The sequence below is a fragment of the Tachypleus tridentatus genome, chromosome 12, assembly GCF_004210375.1.
Source record: "Tachypleus tridentatus isolate NWPU-2018 chromosome 12, ASM421037v1, whole genome shotgun sequence".
Lineage (NCBI taxonomy): Eukaryota > Metazoa > Arthropoda > Merostomata > Xiphosura > Limulidae > Tachypleus > Tachypleus tridentatus.
The window spans coordinates 90,024,050-90,042,442 of NC_134836.1; the positions used below are offsets into that span (position 1 = coordinate 90,024,050).

The window sequence follows — 18,393 nt, forward strand, 5'->3', positions numbered from 1 at the left end:
TCTGCTAAGTCCACCCAGGGGAACTAGAACAGCGTTGTTATTACTTCCAGTCTTGTGCATCGTGAATTTTCAAAAGAATACCAGTATCGTAAAGATCCCAGAAAGTTTCGTATTGTCTGTTTTCATTACTGTTTTATTGCTCATTATCCACTGTACGTAACGCCAAGTTAACTGTAAATGTATTGCTCATAATAGTGGATCAAAGTATAGGCTAACGTAATAAAGTCGTTAAGTTTGTGAAATGCGTTATTATATGTTTTTTGAGAACGTTTCATGCGTACGACGACAGTTAAGCATTCAAGCTATATCTCCTCCAATTTACACATAACGACCATTGATAATCACTAGTTAGTAAAACATATACACATTTATTGTTAACATTCATAACACATATTTTACTACGCTCTATCACGTGCTAATACTCTTATTTTATTATTTTCTATCGCTTTTAAACTATAAATATCCCACTTAGTGGAAACTCGTGAAGGAACGATGCGTTATAAATCACGATATGGAAAATCTTTTTAAGTCTTTTATGTCTTTAAAACTAATTTTGTTGTTTTTTACTTCCAGATTTAAGCGGTATTTTCGTAAAGTTTTGTATTGTTTTCGGAAAACCAGAGAAAACGTTCCCTGCCCGGCAAGAAGCTCTATCGAAGGCTCTGCGACCAGATTGAGATCTTTCACAAGAACCATTGTGAGAAAATCTACGCTTTCAAAAGCTTGTGAAGTAAACAAGATGAAAACCAACGATTTGATTGACGATGTATAATTGGCCGAGATAGATATCCAATCTGAGTACACGTTTCTTATTTTAAACCCACCAGAATCTTTCTATCCATAGTAGAATTTAAATGTTACCCACCAGAGTTCTGTAGTTCTCTCTCTCCTGATTAAGACAGTTTTTAATGTGATTGTTCAAATCAAATAGTTCGTGGTAAGTTTTAATTTTTATTAACTTAGATATGCGTTCAAATAAGTTATTTATTTACTTTATATTTCTCTAAATGTTATCGTCAAAACGTTCTGTGAAGCTCAAATTATTTAAGAAGAGAATACTGCTTATCCTACTTTGCAGTAAATCTGTTTATCAAGATTTTCGAACCATAACTGATATCAAACTAAACAGTTTAATCGATTACTCGTTACTGTTTTTAATTCGCCATAAGTTTTAAAATATCCCTCTATAGCATCATCAGCGGTTTATAATATGATGGTTGTTCATAGAGTCCTTGATATTATTATCAGTATTCTATTTGCTGTTTTGAATTTAAAATTATTACACATTAAAGTAAAAGTGTCTACCGTGTGAAAGTGCGCATAAATCAATTGTTGAAACCGACATAAAAATACGAAACATATATTCGTCTTAGCAGCACTTATCAACAAGTATGTCAGGTTTAACTTACTAACATAATCATTCGTTTAGTTTTGTTTCATCAGTATCATTGTTGGGTTAATCTTATTAATATCAGTATACGATTAAATTAACTATATCTTAAGTTCACACCTAAATCATCATATATTGTCGTGAAAGGTACTCGACCTACACGAAATATAGAAATAAATAAAATTGTAAAAAGTATTATCTTAAACATAGGTCACATAGGGTAATAAGAATGTGTGACATCCTTTGAAAGTGAGAAATGCTATACAAGTGATCTCAGTGAAGTAATCTAATATCATATGTTGTGTAAGAAACAAATATGACTTGAGATACATAAATGTAAGAGAGAAAACAGTCGTTGGCTGGTAGAATTACATAAAATCAGTGCGTTAAGAAATTACAGTTCTTTGTCATGTGCGATTTTCTAAACATAAGTACAAAATTTGCAATTTTTTCAATTCAATGAAAAAATCATGACAGAACACGGTAAACGTTTTTTATCACGATGTCAACAAACCAACTAAAATCACTCTGGCAAAAAGTTCGCTGTGATTAAAGCATGCCATGTTGTCCAGCTGAAACAGAAGAAGCATCCGTATGGGCTGTGAAATGTACTGTCCATAAACGTGAAAATTACAAAAGGGTCAAAACGAGTAAATGGTACATTATTCCAAGAATTCTTAAAGCTGTAGTGCTTGAGGTAATGATAGGTAGAAGAAAATTAGCCCAAATGCGTTGGGCCAGTTTTACGTATGTTAATAGGGTAGTGTGAAGCGCACTGCATTTTGGGAGTTGGGCGCGAATCCCATTGAGACATATAAATACCTGTAGATAATGAGACATCTTTAAAAACGAAAAGAGACGTTTCACAAGCACTTAAATTTTTTTGCTGACGTGAAGAATGTGTTATCCAACTAATTTTGGCATCTTATGATGTTTCACCCAAAGTCCTGATGACATATCTTTGGTCATGTTGAAAAATCGAACCCTAGCATATAGTCTTCATCAAAAGGCTCATCTTTCTAATTATGAAAAATAAACTGTATGAGACACTTGCTAAGAGTTAAGTGGTGAGAAATTATAGAAAAAATCAATTATTTAGGTCACATATATATTCATAGTACCTGAATATCTTAGAAATGAGAACAGTAAATAATTACTCCAGAGAATGGTTAGATTGCGAATGTCTGCGCCAGCCGTTCAAAATGTCTTCTGCACACTGTCCAACGTGAATAAATTATCACCATTTATTGTTATAAGAATTGATTAAAGATGTTCAAACAAACAAAAAACGGACGAGGTGTAACTTACTGTCAGTACTTCGATTTAAGAACGCGTTAAAATTAAACATTAATTACAAATCTTTTTTACAAAATGCATTATGAAAATATTCTCACATATTACTAATAGTAAATTCGTAAGTATAATAATTATGGAACTGTTTTGAACATTTAACACATGATTTAAGTTTGTGCTACTCATCAATGTTCGAGACTCTATGAATACAAATTCCTTTGTTTGGCATAATTTGTAATTAATTTTCATGAGTGTCTTCAACGAATGACTTACTTTTTAAAATACATTTGTATCATTCTAAAAACTATATATTAATAAAATTTTTGTATTGGTGATACGGAATTACATCACTAATTCTGAATTATGTTAACTCTCTACTGCCACTTTTTCAACGGAGTCAGTTGTGTTTTCTTGTTAATATATTGTTTTTTAAATGTATTAAAAATAACGAAAAGTCGTTTCTCCTTCGTTTCGGCTGTTTTGCACCAACTCACTTGTCCTACATTTCTGTTTCGCCGTTATTACTTTTGTTCTTACGATACCGTATAAGACTGATATCAATATATTTACGATATTAGTTTGATTAGACTGTATCTGTAACGTGTACATCTATCTGCTTTTGCAGAACTTTAAGCTGTTAAGTCGTTTTTTTTTTACACTTTTCACACACTTCTTAAATAAAATTAAAACGTATGATTTGACGCTGTTCTCGGTTACTCAACTGGTAGCGATAAATATAGTGGAAGAAATTTGTTTGTTTGTTTTTTATTTCGCGCAAAGCTACACGAGGGCTATCTGCGCTAGTCGTCCCAAATTTAGGAGTGTAAGGCTAAAGGGAAGGCAGCTAGTTATCACCACCCACCTCCAACAATTGCGCTACTCTTTTACTAACAACTAGTGGGATTGACCGTCACATTATAACGCTCCAAGACTGAAATGGCAAGCATGTTTGGTGTAGAGGGATTCGAACCTCGCGCCCCTCAGATTACGAGGCGAGTGCCTTAACCACCTAGCCATGCCGGGCCTGATATATTTGAGAGTAAAACAAATGATATGACAATTAAACTATGAATGGTAAAAGCAAATATTAGTATTGTTTTTAAGACATTTTTCTTCAGGTCGAAGAAAGTTAATTCGAATATATTTTCTTATTACGGAATCCAAGTTATATAGAATGACTAATTATTATACAAAGAAAATTGACGCTCGAAATAAACGAATGTGATATCCAAAAGCCGAGAGAGAGTAGGTGTACATATAGCTACTGCTACACATTGACCAAAAGCCTAAAACGTTTCGATGGTAAGTTGTTCCAAAATATTAGTCACTAGTTTATCAGCAAGGGCAAAATATAAATGAAACGTCAGCAGCAAGTGCTAATTATGACAACAAACACATAATGAGAAAGAGATGATAGATGCGGTTAGAGAAGATGGTGAAGTCTAACCATTATCAAAGAATAGACCAACTGACAGACAATCTGTGAAGGGTAATTCACACCCATCTGTAGAAATACGTTGCGGAAAAACAATTTTGCATCGAATGGGCCATAGCAGTAGGAAATCATTAAGAATTGACTATGGCAGTAGAAGACCACTACGAATGGATCATGGCAGTAGGAGACCATTAAGAATGGATCATGGCAGTAGAAGACCATTACGAACGGATTATGGCAGTAGAAGGCCATTACGAACGTATTATGGCAGTAAAGTATCGTTACGAATGGACCCTGGTAGTAAGAGACCATTATGTATATTACAAATCTCGATAGCTACAATAAAACATGCTTCGAGTTGTATCAGGAGCGAAAACATTGGATTAATAAGAATTGGAAAAGAATTATATAATCTAAAGAATTTTGTTTTAGTATAGATGAGTGAAGAAAGAATTAGAAAAAGCCACATGAGTCACTCGACTTCTCTAACTGGTTCCAAACTGTGATATGGTCATGTTTTCTTAAATATGCTCCAGAGCCATTGGAAGGACAAAATAAATGTCACATCTTACCTCAACATTACTTCTGACCAAATGCATCCAGTGACGCTTTGTGTGTATCCTCATGAAAAAGGCTACTTCCAAGATGACATGCTCCATCTACCGTATCTAAACTGTGGGTGCATCGTTCGAGGGACATGATGAAGACTCAAGTGTCTCCTTTTACCCCCAAACCCGTATATCAGTTGAAATGAGCAATTGTAGGATGAACTTGAAATACACTATCGACATCACAATTCTCTAGGTACCTCGATCCATGAATCATGTATAACATTAGACAGTAAATAGAGGAATATATCTCTAACCACCTTCCAACACCTTATGAAGTCTATACCATCTTTGAACTACCAGACGTGGATGGAAGAGGAACTAAAGCATGGACACCTTTTACTAGTTCTCTCAAAGTAAGTTTTACCCTTTTCAACAAAACCAGCTGAATTCTTGATGACGAGCTAACTGAATATTTTGTGGTGATCCATATAATGTTTTTCGGTCTTCCCATTTCATTATCAGAGCATTGTCTTTACCAACAAACATCATGTCGTAATGCTCCAGATGCTCATAAGCAAGTTCTTTTGGGACTCTTTTATTAGTACGTCATTATTATATATTTAGTCTCTAAAGATTATGCTACTTGTCCATGATTACAGGACGCCCATGTCCGAGAACAGATTCTAATAAATGAACAACTATTTTTTCACTAGATGCAAGTTAATTTACTCCTTCAACACTAGACATAGAATATTGATTGTTGGGGTCTTTTCCACACTACACCCTAAAGTTATAGTTGTATCCACACCAATTATTTTCACTATTGCACAGAACAAATAATATGATGCCAAATGTTGCACATTTAATTTTTATGATTTGGTGAAAGCCTAGCCATTCTTTATATAAAACTAATGCCTCATCAATTAAAATATGTTTTTCTACACCCACATTTTTCATCGAAATTTTTTTCAAAGCTCACAAAAAGCATCTAATTTTGTAGAAGGTACTTTTTTTCCACGTTTACTTTAGTAAAGCGCAAGGGTTTCATAACTGACACATACCTGTTTCTACTTATTACGGCAGCACAAAACACAAATGAACGCCTGATTCTTGGGAATTTTTGCCCAGTTCTCCTTCATATCGCTATATTTACATATATCAGTATAAAAATAATGATAAAGAAATATACATATATCATTTTCAGTGACGTCTTTTACTGGATAATATATACAACTCAATAGCATAAAAAACCTTAACTTTATCATTTACACAAAAAGCAATATGATTTATAACTTCACTCGTAATAAACTTTTTCACACACTTTAAAACACTCATACTATCTGAAAAGCCAGTTGTGAGGTTGATCCCACTAAAATTACGCACTAATGGCAGCTCCAGCTGAGGCCTAGCATCATCAAACATATTAGGAATATGCTTCCATTCTCCAACCATTTCATTCAGTTGAGGCCAAGCATCATCAAACACATAAGGAATGTGCTTCCATTCTCCAACCATTTCATTCAGTTGAGGCCTAGCATCATCAAACACATTAGGAATACGTTTCTATCCTCCAGTTATTTCATTCAGTTGAGGCCTAGCATCATCAAACACATTAGAGATACGTTTCCATCCTCCAACCATTTCATTCAGTTGAGGCCTAGCATCATCAAACACATAAGGAATACGTTTCCATCCTTCAAGTATTTCATTCAGTTGAGGCAAGTCTTGAAATTGAAAATTGCCATTGCAACCAAAATAATTACTGTTATCAAATCCATATAACTTTCATCTGGTACATATTCGTTACCAGTGTTTATGATGACTTTATCACTTGATATTTTATATATTATTTTACTCAAACAAATCGTAAATGTATATAAAATGAAACGTTCTTATAGCTTGTTACCATTCAATTAACACCTGTATGCAACTGACACTACCTTGTTACTATTTCAATGAATTACCGCATTATTTATTTTGTGAAAGTTTCTAATTGGTTAATAAAAATGACGTCATTTAGATTGAAGAGCATAAGAGACATTCAATAATGCTATGATAAACATAACGGAATATTTTTCTTCTCAAACATAAACTTAAGCATGGTGACTCCTACAGTGGAGTCATCGCTGAGATAATCAAGCCTTCCCATAACGCAAACATTGAAGTCATCGTAGGGCAGACCACACATTGTAGTCATCGTAGGTAAGGGATTAATCTTCGAATTTGCGTACTGTTTTATTGCGTAAAAAATATGAGTTGGCGTTCGAGAGTTTCTTCGTATTATAAATAATCCTTCTATACAAATCCGGAGTTCGATTCCCTGTACTGAACATTCAGATAGCTCATTGTGTACCTGAAGGTCGAGTATAGCCTTGCAATTAGCGTCCCAGACTTTGGATCCTAATTTCAATGGTAGAGTCACGTTTCGCTGCTAAATAAAATCGCGATTTGCATTTTGGGATTGTGGGTGCGTTATAAGAGTGACTGACGGTCAAATTCCCCTATGTGTCTGTGGTTGGTAGTGTTGCCTAGATGTTTTTCTTCTAGTCTATTACTTGAAATTAGGGCAGCTAGTACAGACAGCCTTCACTTAGGTTTTGTGCAGAATTCAATAAACAAAGAAAGAATTGTTTGTTTGTTTGTTTGGAAATTTCGCACAAAGCTACTCGAGGGATATCTGTGCTAGCCGTCCCTAATTTAGCAGTGTAAGACTAGAGAGAAGACAGCTAGTCATCACCACCCACCGCCAACTCTTGGGCTACTCTTTACCAACGAATAGTGGGATTGACCGTCATATTATACACCCCCACGGCTGGGAGGGCGAGGATGTTTAGCGCGACGCGGGCGCGAACCCGCGACCCTCGGATTACAAGTCGCACGCCTTACGCGCTAGGCCATGCCGGGCCTGCAAAGAAAGAAAGAAGCAAGCGAACGTTCTTGAAATAAAGTTAGCTCAGTTTCTGAGTTCAACTAAAACTTTTCTTGACTTGGAAATACAATTTTATGCAATGCAAATATCTGTTTCTAAATTGCGTCCCATAAGTCAAACGTTTTTATTTATAACACAATCTGATCTCGAAAGTCGGTCTGTATAGGTAATCGCGTGCGGAATTGACGAAATTCTTCATTAGAGTTTTTTTGTTGTTGTTTGTTTGTTATTCTTATTGGATTTTGCAAAAAACTACTCGAAGACAATTCGTGATTGCCATCCCTAATTTTGAAATCATAGCTACGGACATCACCCACGGACAACTCTTGAACTATTTATTCCTTACCAACAAATGTATATAAGTTACATTAAACACCTGTGGTTTGGTTTGTTTTGAATTTCGTGGAAAGCTATTCGAGAGTTATCTGCGCTTAAACTTCTGGGTCTTTTGTTTTTATTCTTATACATAAACCCTGTATCGCTTGGACACAGCTCATATCTGAGAACGATAGACCAATTTATTTGTGTTTCATCACAAATAAATCAATTTATTGTGATTATAAATTGTCATTTGCCTACTTATTATCCACATGACCTGCTTCCTAAATAGTGGAACTGACTGTCACATTACACGACCCCTAGTACTGAAAGAGTTACAATGTACAAAATCCTACTTAGATTTCCATAACCTCATTGATAATAGAGGATTTCAAGGCGGATTCATAGGGATTACACACACTAGTTCCCTAAAAATATTATTTGTAAGCCTTGTTAAAATAGCCTTGTTAAAATTTTTCCGGTAGAGAAAGCCAACATACTATACATATGTGTGTGTGTTCTAAAATTTAAAAACTATGCAGTACCATTGTGTAATTAATAGTGCTATTTCTATTTCCTTGACTTTTCAGTTGGAACATAAAACTTAGTAATTCAAAATTTGTAGAGGTTTTAGTGAAAATAGATATACGTTTAGTTTGTTTTGAATTTCACGCAACGCTACTCGAGGGCTATATGCGCTAGCCGTCCCTAATTTAGCAGTGTAAGACAAGAGGGAAGGCACTTAGTCATCACCATCCACCGCCAACTCTTGGGCTACTCTTTTACCAATGAATAGTGGGATTGATCGTCTCATTATAACGCCCCCACGGCTAAAAGGGCGAGCATATTTGGTGTGACGGGGATTCAAACCTGCGACCCTCGAATTACGAGTCGAGTGTAGATATACGTAAAACTTCGATGGCATGAAACGTTAAAAAAGATACATGCGTTCAAATGTACGTGCCCCCCGCCAGTACAGCGGTACGTCTACGGATTTGCAACGCTAAAATCAGGCGTTCGATTTCTCTCGGTAGGCTCAACAGATAGCCTGATATTACTTTGTTATAAGAAAAAAAACACAAACGTACGAAGTGTTTTAAAGGTATTGGATCATACAAATCGCATACTACGAGATAAAACGAAATGGTCATCTGATAAAATTGTAACGAGTAAATTAAAAAAGTAATTTAAACGTAGCTTTCCCGATGGCTCAGGGTTAAGTCTGAGGGTTTATAACGCTAAAAATTAAGTTTCGATACGCGTGGTGTGCACAGGACAAGTAGTCCAATGTATGGTTGTATAGTTAACAATGCACAAAATTTAAAGATGTAATGTCAAATAGACATCTGTTGTGAATTAGAAAAGTAAATGAAAAACTTAAAATAATATCCACACTGTAGAAATTACGATGAACTGTGTCCCGTCATTTACGTAAAAATTATTTTTGGTCAAAGCAAATATAATAAAACACCAAATCTATACGGGAAAAATAAGTATGCTGTAATTAATTAGGTAGAAAATAAACCTGTATAAGGAAAATATGTTGTTGTTTTTTATTTCGCACAAAGCTACTCAAGAGCTATCTGTGCTAGCCGTCCCTAATTTAGGGATGTAAGACTAGAAGGAAGGCAGCTAGTCATCACCACCCATCGCCAACTCTTGGGCTACTCTTTTACCAACGAATAGTGGGATTGACCGTCACATTATAACACCCTCACGGCTGAAAGTGCAAGCATGTTTGGCGCGACGGGGATGCGAACCCGCAGCCCTCAGATTACGAGTCGAACGCCTTAACCCACCTAGCCATGCCAGGCCGCAATAATTTTCGGCAATGAGAAATATTTCTAACAGAGCGCAGTGTTTTTCATTTTATTCGGTCGCGGGTTCGAATCCCCGTCGCACCAAACATGCTCGCCCTTTCAGCCGTGGAAGCGTTATTACGTGACGGGCAATTCCACTATTCGTTGGTAAAAGAGTAGCCCAAGAGATGGCAGTGAGTGATGATGACTAGCTGACCTCCCTCGAGTCGTACACTGCTAAATTAGGGACGGTTAGCGCAGATAGCCCTCGTGTAGCTTTGTGTGAAAATCAAAATCAAACAAACAAACTCTCTGGTCTATCAGTTCATAATTACGGACGTCTGTGTACAGATAAAGCCTACCTCAGTAAATGAACCAGATATGCGTGTGTGGGGTTGACAGTTGATTCCAGGGTATATGGGCGTACTCGACACCCTATCTCTCACTTTAATAATTTATTTTCACACCCACTTTACAAGTTCATATTATTAATCATAGTTCTAATAAAATTCAGTTAATATAACAGTAGCCCTTAATGTCACTTTTCTACTATTAGTTGCTTACCTTAGATACTTAAGACAACCTTTGTTAATTTAATCTTAAGATAACATTGTAGTTGACATCTACTGAACCAAGAATGTTTAATCACTAAGCTTCTACATTCCCTTTAACAATTGTAAACTTGAGATGCACGTGCTGGAATAGATAGCACACGCTTGGCCTTACACAAGAGGAAAGGCAATTTCTATAACAATCTGCCGCTATAAAATGCAACAATAATTATCTAACCGTCCCATAATCCTCTCCTTTACTAAATTAAAGACAATCATTCGTGTTTCCTACCATATTTCTCAAAATTCCAGATATAAATTGAACTTTTGAAACTGCCGGTTAATGCACAAATAATACGTTTTGAGATATTGCATAACGACGTTGGTTGTGTGTACGTGAAATGTAACTTAATTCAACGAATGTTTAAATTAATGAGCTAAATACCAATGTTACACTTATTTTGTTTAGTCTACCCTTGCTGAAGATTATTACCACTGAATAAAAATATTTTCCAACAGCCGATAGAAATTCGTTTGAATATCTCTTTTTTTTTTAATGTATGAGCTTAGCGACAGAGGGCAATCAGGTGTTCGTTAACAAACGTAATTATTTATTTTTAATTTCCCTGTCAAAAGGAGATGTGTCCCGTAGGTTATGGTCCCACCTCCACACGCAATAGTTTAAGGATAAGTTTCGAAATTATAACTCTAAAAATTAGGTTTTAATACATCACAGATAGTTCGTTGCGTAGTTTTCAACTTAACACGAAACAACAAACCCTTGAGTGATACCAATGAAGAAAATGTTTGCGACAAGTGATGCGTTGAAACATGTCATGCTCGAATATTCTGTTGCGAGGACTATTTGTATGTTCGCTATTTGGATGCTTTATTGAACTCAAAAACACTTTCAAAACAATCCACCAGGATAATTCTGAAAAAAAAAAAATAAACAGCTGCAGCAGGTTTATTTCTAACACAACAAAACAAGGTTCAGTTTGCTGAGGCTTTTGAGTCACAACAACGTAGGTTTCATTTCGCTGTGTCAAGGACCCCAATTATAACAAAAAAGGGTTCAGTACCACAATCAGTGTGTTAAGAACAGAGTTCGGTGCTAGACTAGATTTCTTAAGAACAGGGTTCCATGCTACAATAGGTTTCTCAAGACTAGGGTTCAGTGCTTCAATAGATTTCTTAAGAACCAGGTTCAGTGCTACAATGAGTTTCTTAAGAATAGTGTTCAATACTACAATGGGTTTCTTAAGAACAGGGTTCAGTGCTACGACAGGTGTGTTAAAGGCTTCGAACCACGTAATATAAGGCTTAGTTCTTTAATAGATTTGTTAAAAGCTTCGAAAGACGACAACACAAGATTTAGTCGTAAAACAGGTTTATAAGGGTTTTGGACCATTCAGTGTAAGGTATTAATGGCTTCGAACCAAGGAAGCAGTATTAGATCACTGCATCAAGCTATAACATGCCAGTGTTTGTTTTGTTTGTTTGTGAATTTCACGCAAAGCTACGCGGGGGCTATCTGCGCTAGCCATCCCGAATTTAGCAGTGTCAGACTGGAGGGAAGGCAGCTAGTTATCACCAACTCTTGGGCTACTTTTTACCAACGAATTGTGGGATTGACCGTTACATTATAACGCCCTAAAAAGCCGAGCATATTAGGTGCGACGGGAATTCGAACCCGCAACCCTCAGATTACGAGTCGAGTGCCTCAACCACCTGGTCATGCTAGGCCTGACATGCCAGTAAGAGACTGGCATTTAAATTGAAAGTTAAGATTTAATTGACGAATTTATTATTTATTCTTGTGTCCCTCTACTGGGATCTTAAGTATCTGTCACATGTTCGTCGTGTTGTATCATATACACAGTCTTTTTTTTTCTCAATTTATCCGGTTTTCCCAATTTGTTGACGAGATAACGTTAAGTAGCACTACTAAACAACCTCCTATATCAAAACATCAAATTTCTAAATTTATCAGATGTATTCCTATCAGTGTATATGATTGTATTATATATCACTAAACCTAGAGGTATGTACCTTTCCGCAAAACTATCAGAAAATTAACAAACAAATCAATAAAATCTCATTCACCTTACTCTGTTGTGGCTCTTTTCACACTTTCTGTGGCACAGTATAGCCAGATGGTCAGGACGCTCGGCGCGATCTGAGGCTCGCGGGTTCGAATTCACCCTCTCATAAAACATGCTCGCTCTTTCAGCCAAGGAGACGTTATAATGTGACGGTCAACCCCACTGTTCTTGGTGAAAAAAGTCGCCCAAGAGTTAGCGATGGGTGGTGATGACTAGCTGTCTTCCTACTGGTCTGACACTACTAAATTAGGGACATCTAACGCAGATAGCTCTCGTGTAGCATTGCGCGAAATTAAAAAAACAAACAACAAAACAAAGAAACATAACATGACAATCAAGTTGCAAGATAATTACTGTTCACAAGACCAGTCAACACTGAGTTATTGCGGAACCACGTGCAGTCTTCATTTGGTTACGTATAAAAAAACAGCCAGGCATGGCCAGGTGGTTAAGGCGCTCGACTCGTAATGTGAGGGTCGCGGGTTCGAATCCCCGTCACCCCAACCATGCTCACCTTTTCAGCCGTAGGGACATTATAATGTGACGATCAATCTCACTATTCATTGGTAAAAAGAGTAGCCCAAGGTTTGGCGATGGGTGGTGGTGATTAGCTGCCTTCCCTCTAGTCTTTCACTACTAAATTAGAGACAGCTAGCGTAGATAGTCCTCAGGTAACTTTGCGAGAAATTCAAAAACAAGCAAACAAACTCATTTGGTTGTGTATCGTATTCGATCAGAGACTTATTTGAAAATTCATAGGTAATAAATTTGTGCATCCATATATACATATGTATGTATACCATATTATGATATTTCTTAACCAACCGTTGCTAAACGACAAGATGGATGTATCCTGCACTATTTTTCCATCTTGATTGGTTGTTTCTTTTTAACTCGAAACGTGAGTTCATCTGTCATGTATTAGAATAGTGCTCTACTCCTGAACATTTTTCTCCATTCCAAAGGCGAATATTTTGCCAGCTAAAGAGAGACTTTATCAACTGAGTAAAAACGTGTTTAACAAAAATAACAAACAGGATGGGCGTTCCTTGATTATTTCACAGTTACGTCTTTTTACTCCAGAGTCGTGTGATAAAATCTCCGTACAATACTTGTGGGCAATTACTTGAAAGAATACCTGTGTTTTGAGCTTCAATCCTACTACTGTTACCCTCTCTTAAGGCAGCCAACTGCAAACAAGGCTCTGTAATGGTGTCCATACCTAAACTATCCAATCATATCCTCTTCAGGTGTCTCTCCTTTTACTCTAGTACTATCACCAAAATATATTAATCTACTAAACAACACTCATACTGCAGTAGTCCCAGCGTTGAGGATAAATACATGAGTTCTGTCTGGTTTGTTTTGAATTTCGCGCGAATTTTGCAGTGTAAGACTAAAGGAAAGGCAGCTTATAACGCCCCACGGCTGAAAGAGCGAGCATGTTTGGTGCGACGAGATTCGAACCCGCGACCCTCAGGTTACGAGTCGAACGCCTTAAAGAAACAAAAAAAGAACGAGAAACGAACGAATTAAAATCGTATCTTTTATGGAATTATCAGAAGTTTATAACAGTTCTGATATACACAAAATACACTTAGATATATTTTAATAACTATGTACAGCAAAGTTATTATTAATTTGCTTTCTGATAAATAATAAAATCATGGCGACAAACAGAGAATATTATGGTAATTTTAGTTGTTTTTCTACGGCCCAACAATAACAAAATTAACATTACTTTATATAAACTTATTTTCTTTAACGTTCCTATATACAAAGTTAATCTAATTGCGGGTCTTACCGCCTATGTGAAGAAACTGTAATTATATTGTTTAAATGAGACGTCTGAACTCTTTTCGAGAGCAACAATGATATACTAACAATCGCAGGAACTCCATTTCAATTGTTACACATCAAAGGATTTGCCAACACCTAGTACACACACACTCTCTGCAACAGTAAGCTGAACATAAGGACGTATTTTGTTCGCTAGATGGAAAAGACATTTTCCGCTAATTTATCAGAGTCGTGGAAGGCTATTAGAGCACCTAACGTTACAAAGGTAACTATGAAACTTTTCTCAAAAATCTAGGTGACGAAAAGATGAATTCACTCAATAAAAACCTCATTGAATACTGCAGATAAGTGACATAATTTTGTAAAGTTTTCAAATTACTTTCCTTCAGAGATAAGCCTGGCATGACCAGGTAATTAAGGCGCTCGAATCGTAATCTGAGGTACGCGGCTTCGAATCTCCGTCGTACCAAAAATTGCTCGCCCTTTCAGCCTTGGAGAGTTATTATGTAACGGACAATCCCACTATTCGTATGTTAAAGAGTAGCCCAAAAGTTAGCGGTGGGTGGTAATGACTAGCTGGCTTCCCTCTAGTCTTACGCAGCTAAATTAGCGACGGCTAGCGCAGATATATCTCTTTGTAGCTTTGTGCGAAATTCAAAACAAACCAAACATTAAGAGATCGTGTTATATTTTTTATGATATTTCAGAAACAGACACTTTAAAAGTAGAGTGAAAAAAAAACTACCGAGGGATTCAGTCAACTTCATTTACCTCAATAAAACGGAAAATAAAGTACTTTAGTATAAAAAATCTACATTTCCAGTGAAAATGGTATGAAAAAAAAAATAAAAACATGGCAGAGAAAACTAGTTATTGTGCTCCTTGCTGGTTCAACAGAAAGTCTGGGGCAGAACCCGGATAGCCTATCGCGTGGCTTTGGGCTTAACATCTAAACTAAAAAATAAAAAGCTTTTCTGCTTAATATATAGATAGACAAAGTGTTAAAGTTCTTCATTTGTTAAACTTGTTCTTCTCTTAAGTGTTTACTGTTTGTTTTATAGAACAGGGCTACGCAATGGGCTATCTTTGTTGTGCCCGCCATGGGTATCGAAACCCGATTTTTAGCGTTATAAGTCCTCAGGCTTACCGTTGAGTCAATGGTGGTTAAATATTTACTCAAAGAGAATAAATTACTCTTACTGTCCACTAGATCCCTAAAAACGTGTAACAAAGTTATGGCAAGCTAGAATATACAATACTGAAACTACTTTTCCTCCAATGTGTTTGGCCGGATGTCGCCAAGAAGACAGTGAACTCCAAGTTCTTGTCCTGTTGCCACAGAAATTCGTACTATATTTTGGGGTTAGATCCTATTATTTGGTTAGATATACGTTAAGTTGGCGGTAACTGCTAAGGACTAACTGATTTTCCTTTTAGTTACCACTTGTAAATTTGAGACGATAATGCACAGATAACCTATTGTGTAGCGTTGTGCACAAATTCTGAAACAAACAAATCTCAGTGCTTAATTTTTATCATACAATTGAACTAACTGTTCGTGAAAAACGTATGTTAAGGGAAAAAATCAGGAAGAACAAGGAAGATTTAGCACTCTTTATGAGAAATACTTGGTAGTAAATATCAGCCTTACTAATAGCATATTTTTAGATAACGTTTTTTCTCACAGAACTCATTTAGAAAGGAAGATTATACTTACTGTTATTAAAATATTGCATTAGCAGTGTGTAGACTGAAAAATCATAGCATAGTAAAGATACACGAACAGTTTTATTGACTATCATCCAGCGTTTCGGCTTCAGCTTTTATCAAGTATAAGTAACACTTAGTATTCCGTAGAGCTACACGAGAGTAATCTGCGCTAGCCGTCCATAATTTAGCAGTGTCAGACTAGAGGGAAGACAGCTAGTCATCACCACCCACCGCCATCTCTTGGGCTACTCGTTTACCAACGAATAATGGGATGACTTTCATATAATAGCAACCCCACGGCTGAGCACGTTTGATATAGCGGGAATTTGAACCCGCGGACCTGGGGTTACGAGTCAAGCGCCCTAATTAGTTGGCCATGTCAGGCCCACAATAAAGTACCTCACAATAAATACTATGATGTATAAATCCTTAGCTCACAATGCTTTATATTTCATTTTAATAAGTACGTGTAATAATTCACGATAACGAGAATACCATATATATATTGTAGAGACGGTTGATATGGGTTCGTAATGTGACATCACGATAACATTAATTTAAATCACATAACTGGTCCTATAGGAGTTTCCAGTAAGTATGGCGTTGAACAGCTTTCAAGTACACTGTTGATGATGCCCGTAACTACCAATAAAGCCCTTCGCTTTATACCATTGTTCGTCAAGCTGTTTGGATTGCAATACTGTTTTCATTATATTATAGTTTCTGACTTTATAATAGTGGAAACTGGCCGTACTTTGGTGAGAATAAAACAGAATAACACAAAAAATAGTCTTGTCACTATTGATGTGTGCCTGGAAACGCCTTAAACGCTTGTTTGTTGTTTAGCACAAAGCTACACGAAGAGCTATTGGTACTCCGTCCACCACAAGTATCGAAACTTATATTCTGGCAGTATATGTCCGCAGACACACCACTATGGCACTGGGAGTTATTGAGACTAGCTTTACGTGTGAAAAAAACAATAAACCTGATAGCCTACGAAACCGAGATATCTCAGGCAAGTATCAAAGGTAAAATCAGTTGTGTTTCAATTTTTTCATAAGAATACCAATAAATTCCTTTTTCTTAATTCCACGAATATAAACAGATGTTGAAAAGACTAGATATGTTGATAACATTAAAATGCATCATTTAGTTAACTGGATGAAGACAAGTTCGATATATTATTAATAAATAAGTCTCAGAAGACCTTTACCTCAATTCACTAATAATTAATACAAAGTTCGATATATTATTAATAAATAAGTCTCAGAAGACCTTTACCTCAATTCAGTAATAATTAATACAAAGTTCGATATATTATTAATAAATAAGTCTCAGAAGACCTTTACCTCAATTCAGTAATAATTAATACAAAGTTCGATATATTATTAATAAATAAGTCTCAGAAGACCTTTGCCTCAATTTAGTAATAATTAAAATAAAAACATTTTGTTTCTTTTACTTTTATCCCATCATGATTCAACCGTATTTGCTGCCGTAATGTATTTTCATGTATTAAGAAACTTAACTTTATTTTACGGTTTTTCAAACAGATCATCTCTGATTTGTCCTCTTTTGTTGTTGTTGTTTGTTTCTTTCGATATTTTTATCTCGAATATCTTTTATACGACACGTGCAATATACTACCAAATGAGACACTTTTTACTCTTAGGAATAGCCATTTCTAATTTAGAAATGCTTACCAAAATAATGGTAAATAGTTAACAGCACACGCTGTTTTTGTTGCTGCTTTATGCGGATATTGAAATTAGCTATCACAATCTTAACATCTTAACTATCACAATCTTCACACCTTAACTATCACAATCTTAACACCCTTTTCCCGCAGCTGATAGCTGACATTACGGAATATGTTTACCAAAATATCGATGATCGAACCTTGGGCCTTTTAAGGTACAGCCTAGCACTATAACAACTTATCTCTGCTCAGCCTTTTCTGTTTGATTTATAATAGAAGTACGTTTTGTATTTAATGAAATTTATAACAAAATAAGTATTGACAGTTTTGAATTAAATATATATACACTTCTCCATATTTAAATAATTCTGAGCTCATTTTGATGGGATAGAAGCTGTGTTACGGATTTACAACGCTGAGATTTTTGGTTCAGTTTCCTCCGGTGGATACAGTAGATAGCACAATCTGTCTTTGCTCTAAAATAAATAAACAAAGCTTCCCATGGGGTCCCCGGTGATTCAGCGAAAAGTTTGAGACCTTAAAATGCGAAAACTTGTGTTTCGGTACCTCCTGCGAGCAAATCAGCAAACAAACGAACCTTTTTAATGGAACATTGCAAATAGTTAAATATTAACGTCAACTCTCGTGTAGTTAAACATAAACATAATGGACTATCCACAGGTATCAAAACTTGGTTTTTAGCGTTGTAAGTCCGTAGATTTACCGCTGGAGGTCAGATAACGTCAGACAAAGGACAGACAAAGTTTTTCTTATTGGAGACAATTTTTTTGTGAGAACCTAGAAGTAAAA

The 18,393-nt window shown here is 36.0% G+C and overlaps 1 protein-coding gene across 1 annotated transcript in view; it reads left to right on the forward strand.

The window, feature by feature from the left end:
• Positions 1-2,895, forward strand: part of LOC143235507 (tachykinin-like peptides receptor 86C) — a 65,971-nt gene extending 63,076 nt beyond the window's left edge. Inside the window, exon 5 of the mRNA XM_076473712.1 lies at positions 574-2,895. Within this exon, the coding sequence (XP_076329827.1) occupies positions 574-772 (199 nt within the window). The 3' untranslated portion in view covers positions 773-2,895. The remainder of the gene's footprint in view (positions 1-573) is intronic.
• The last annotated feature ends 15,498 nt before the right edge of the window (positions 2,896-18,393 follow it).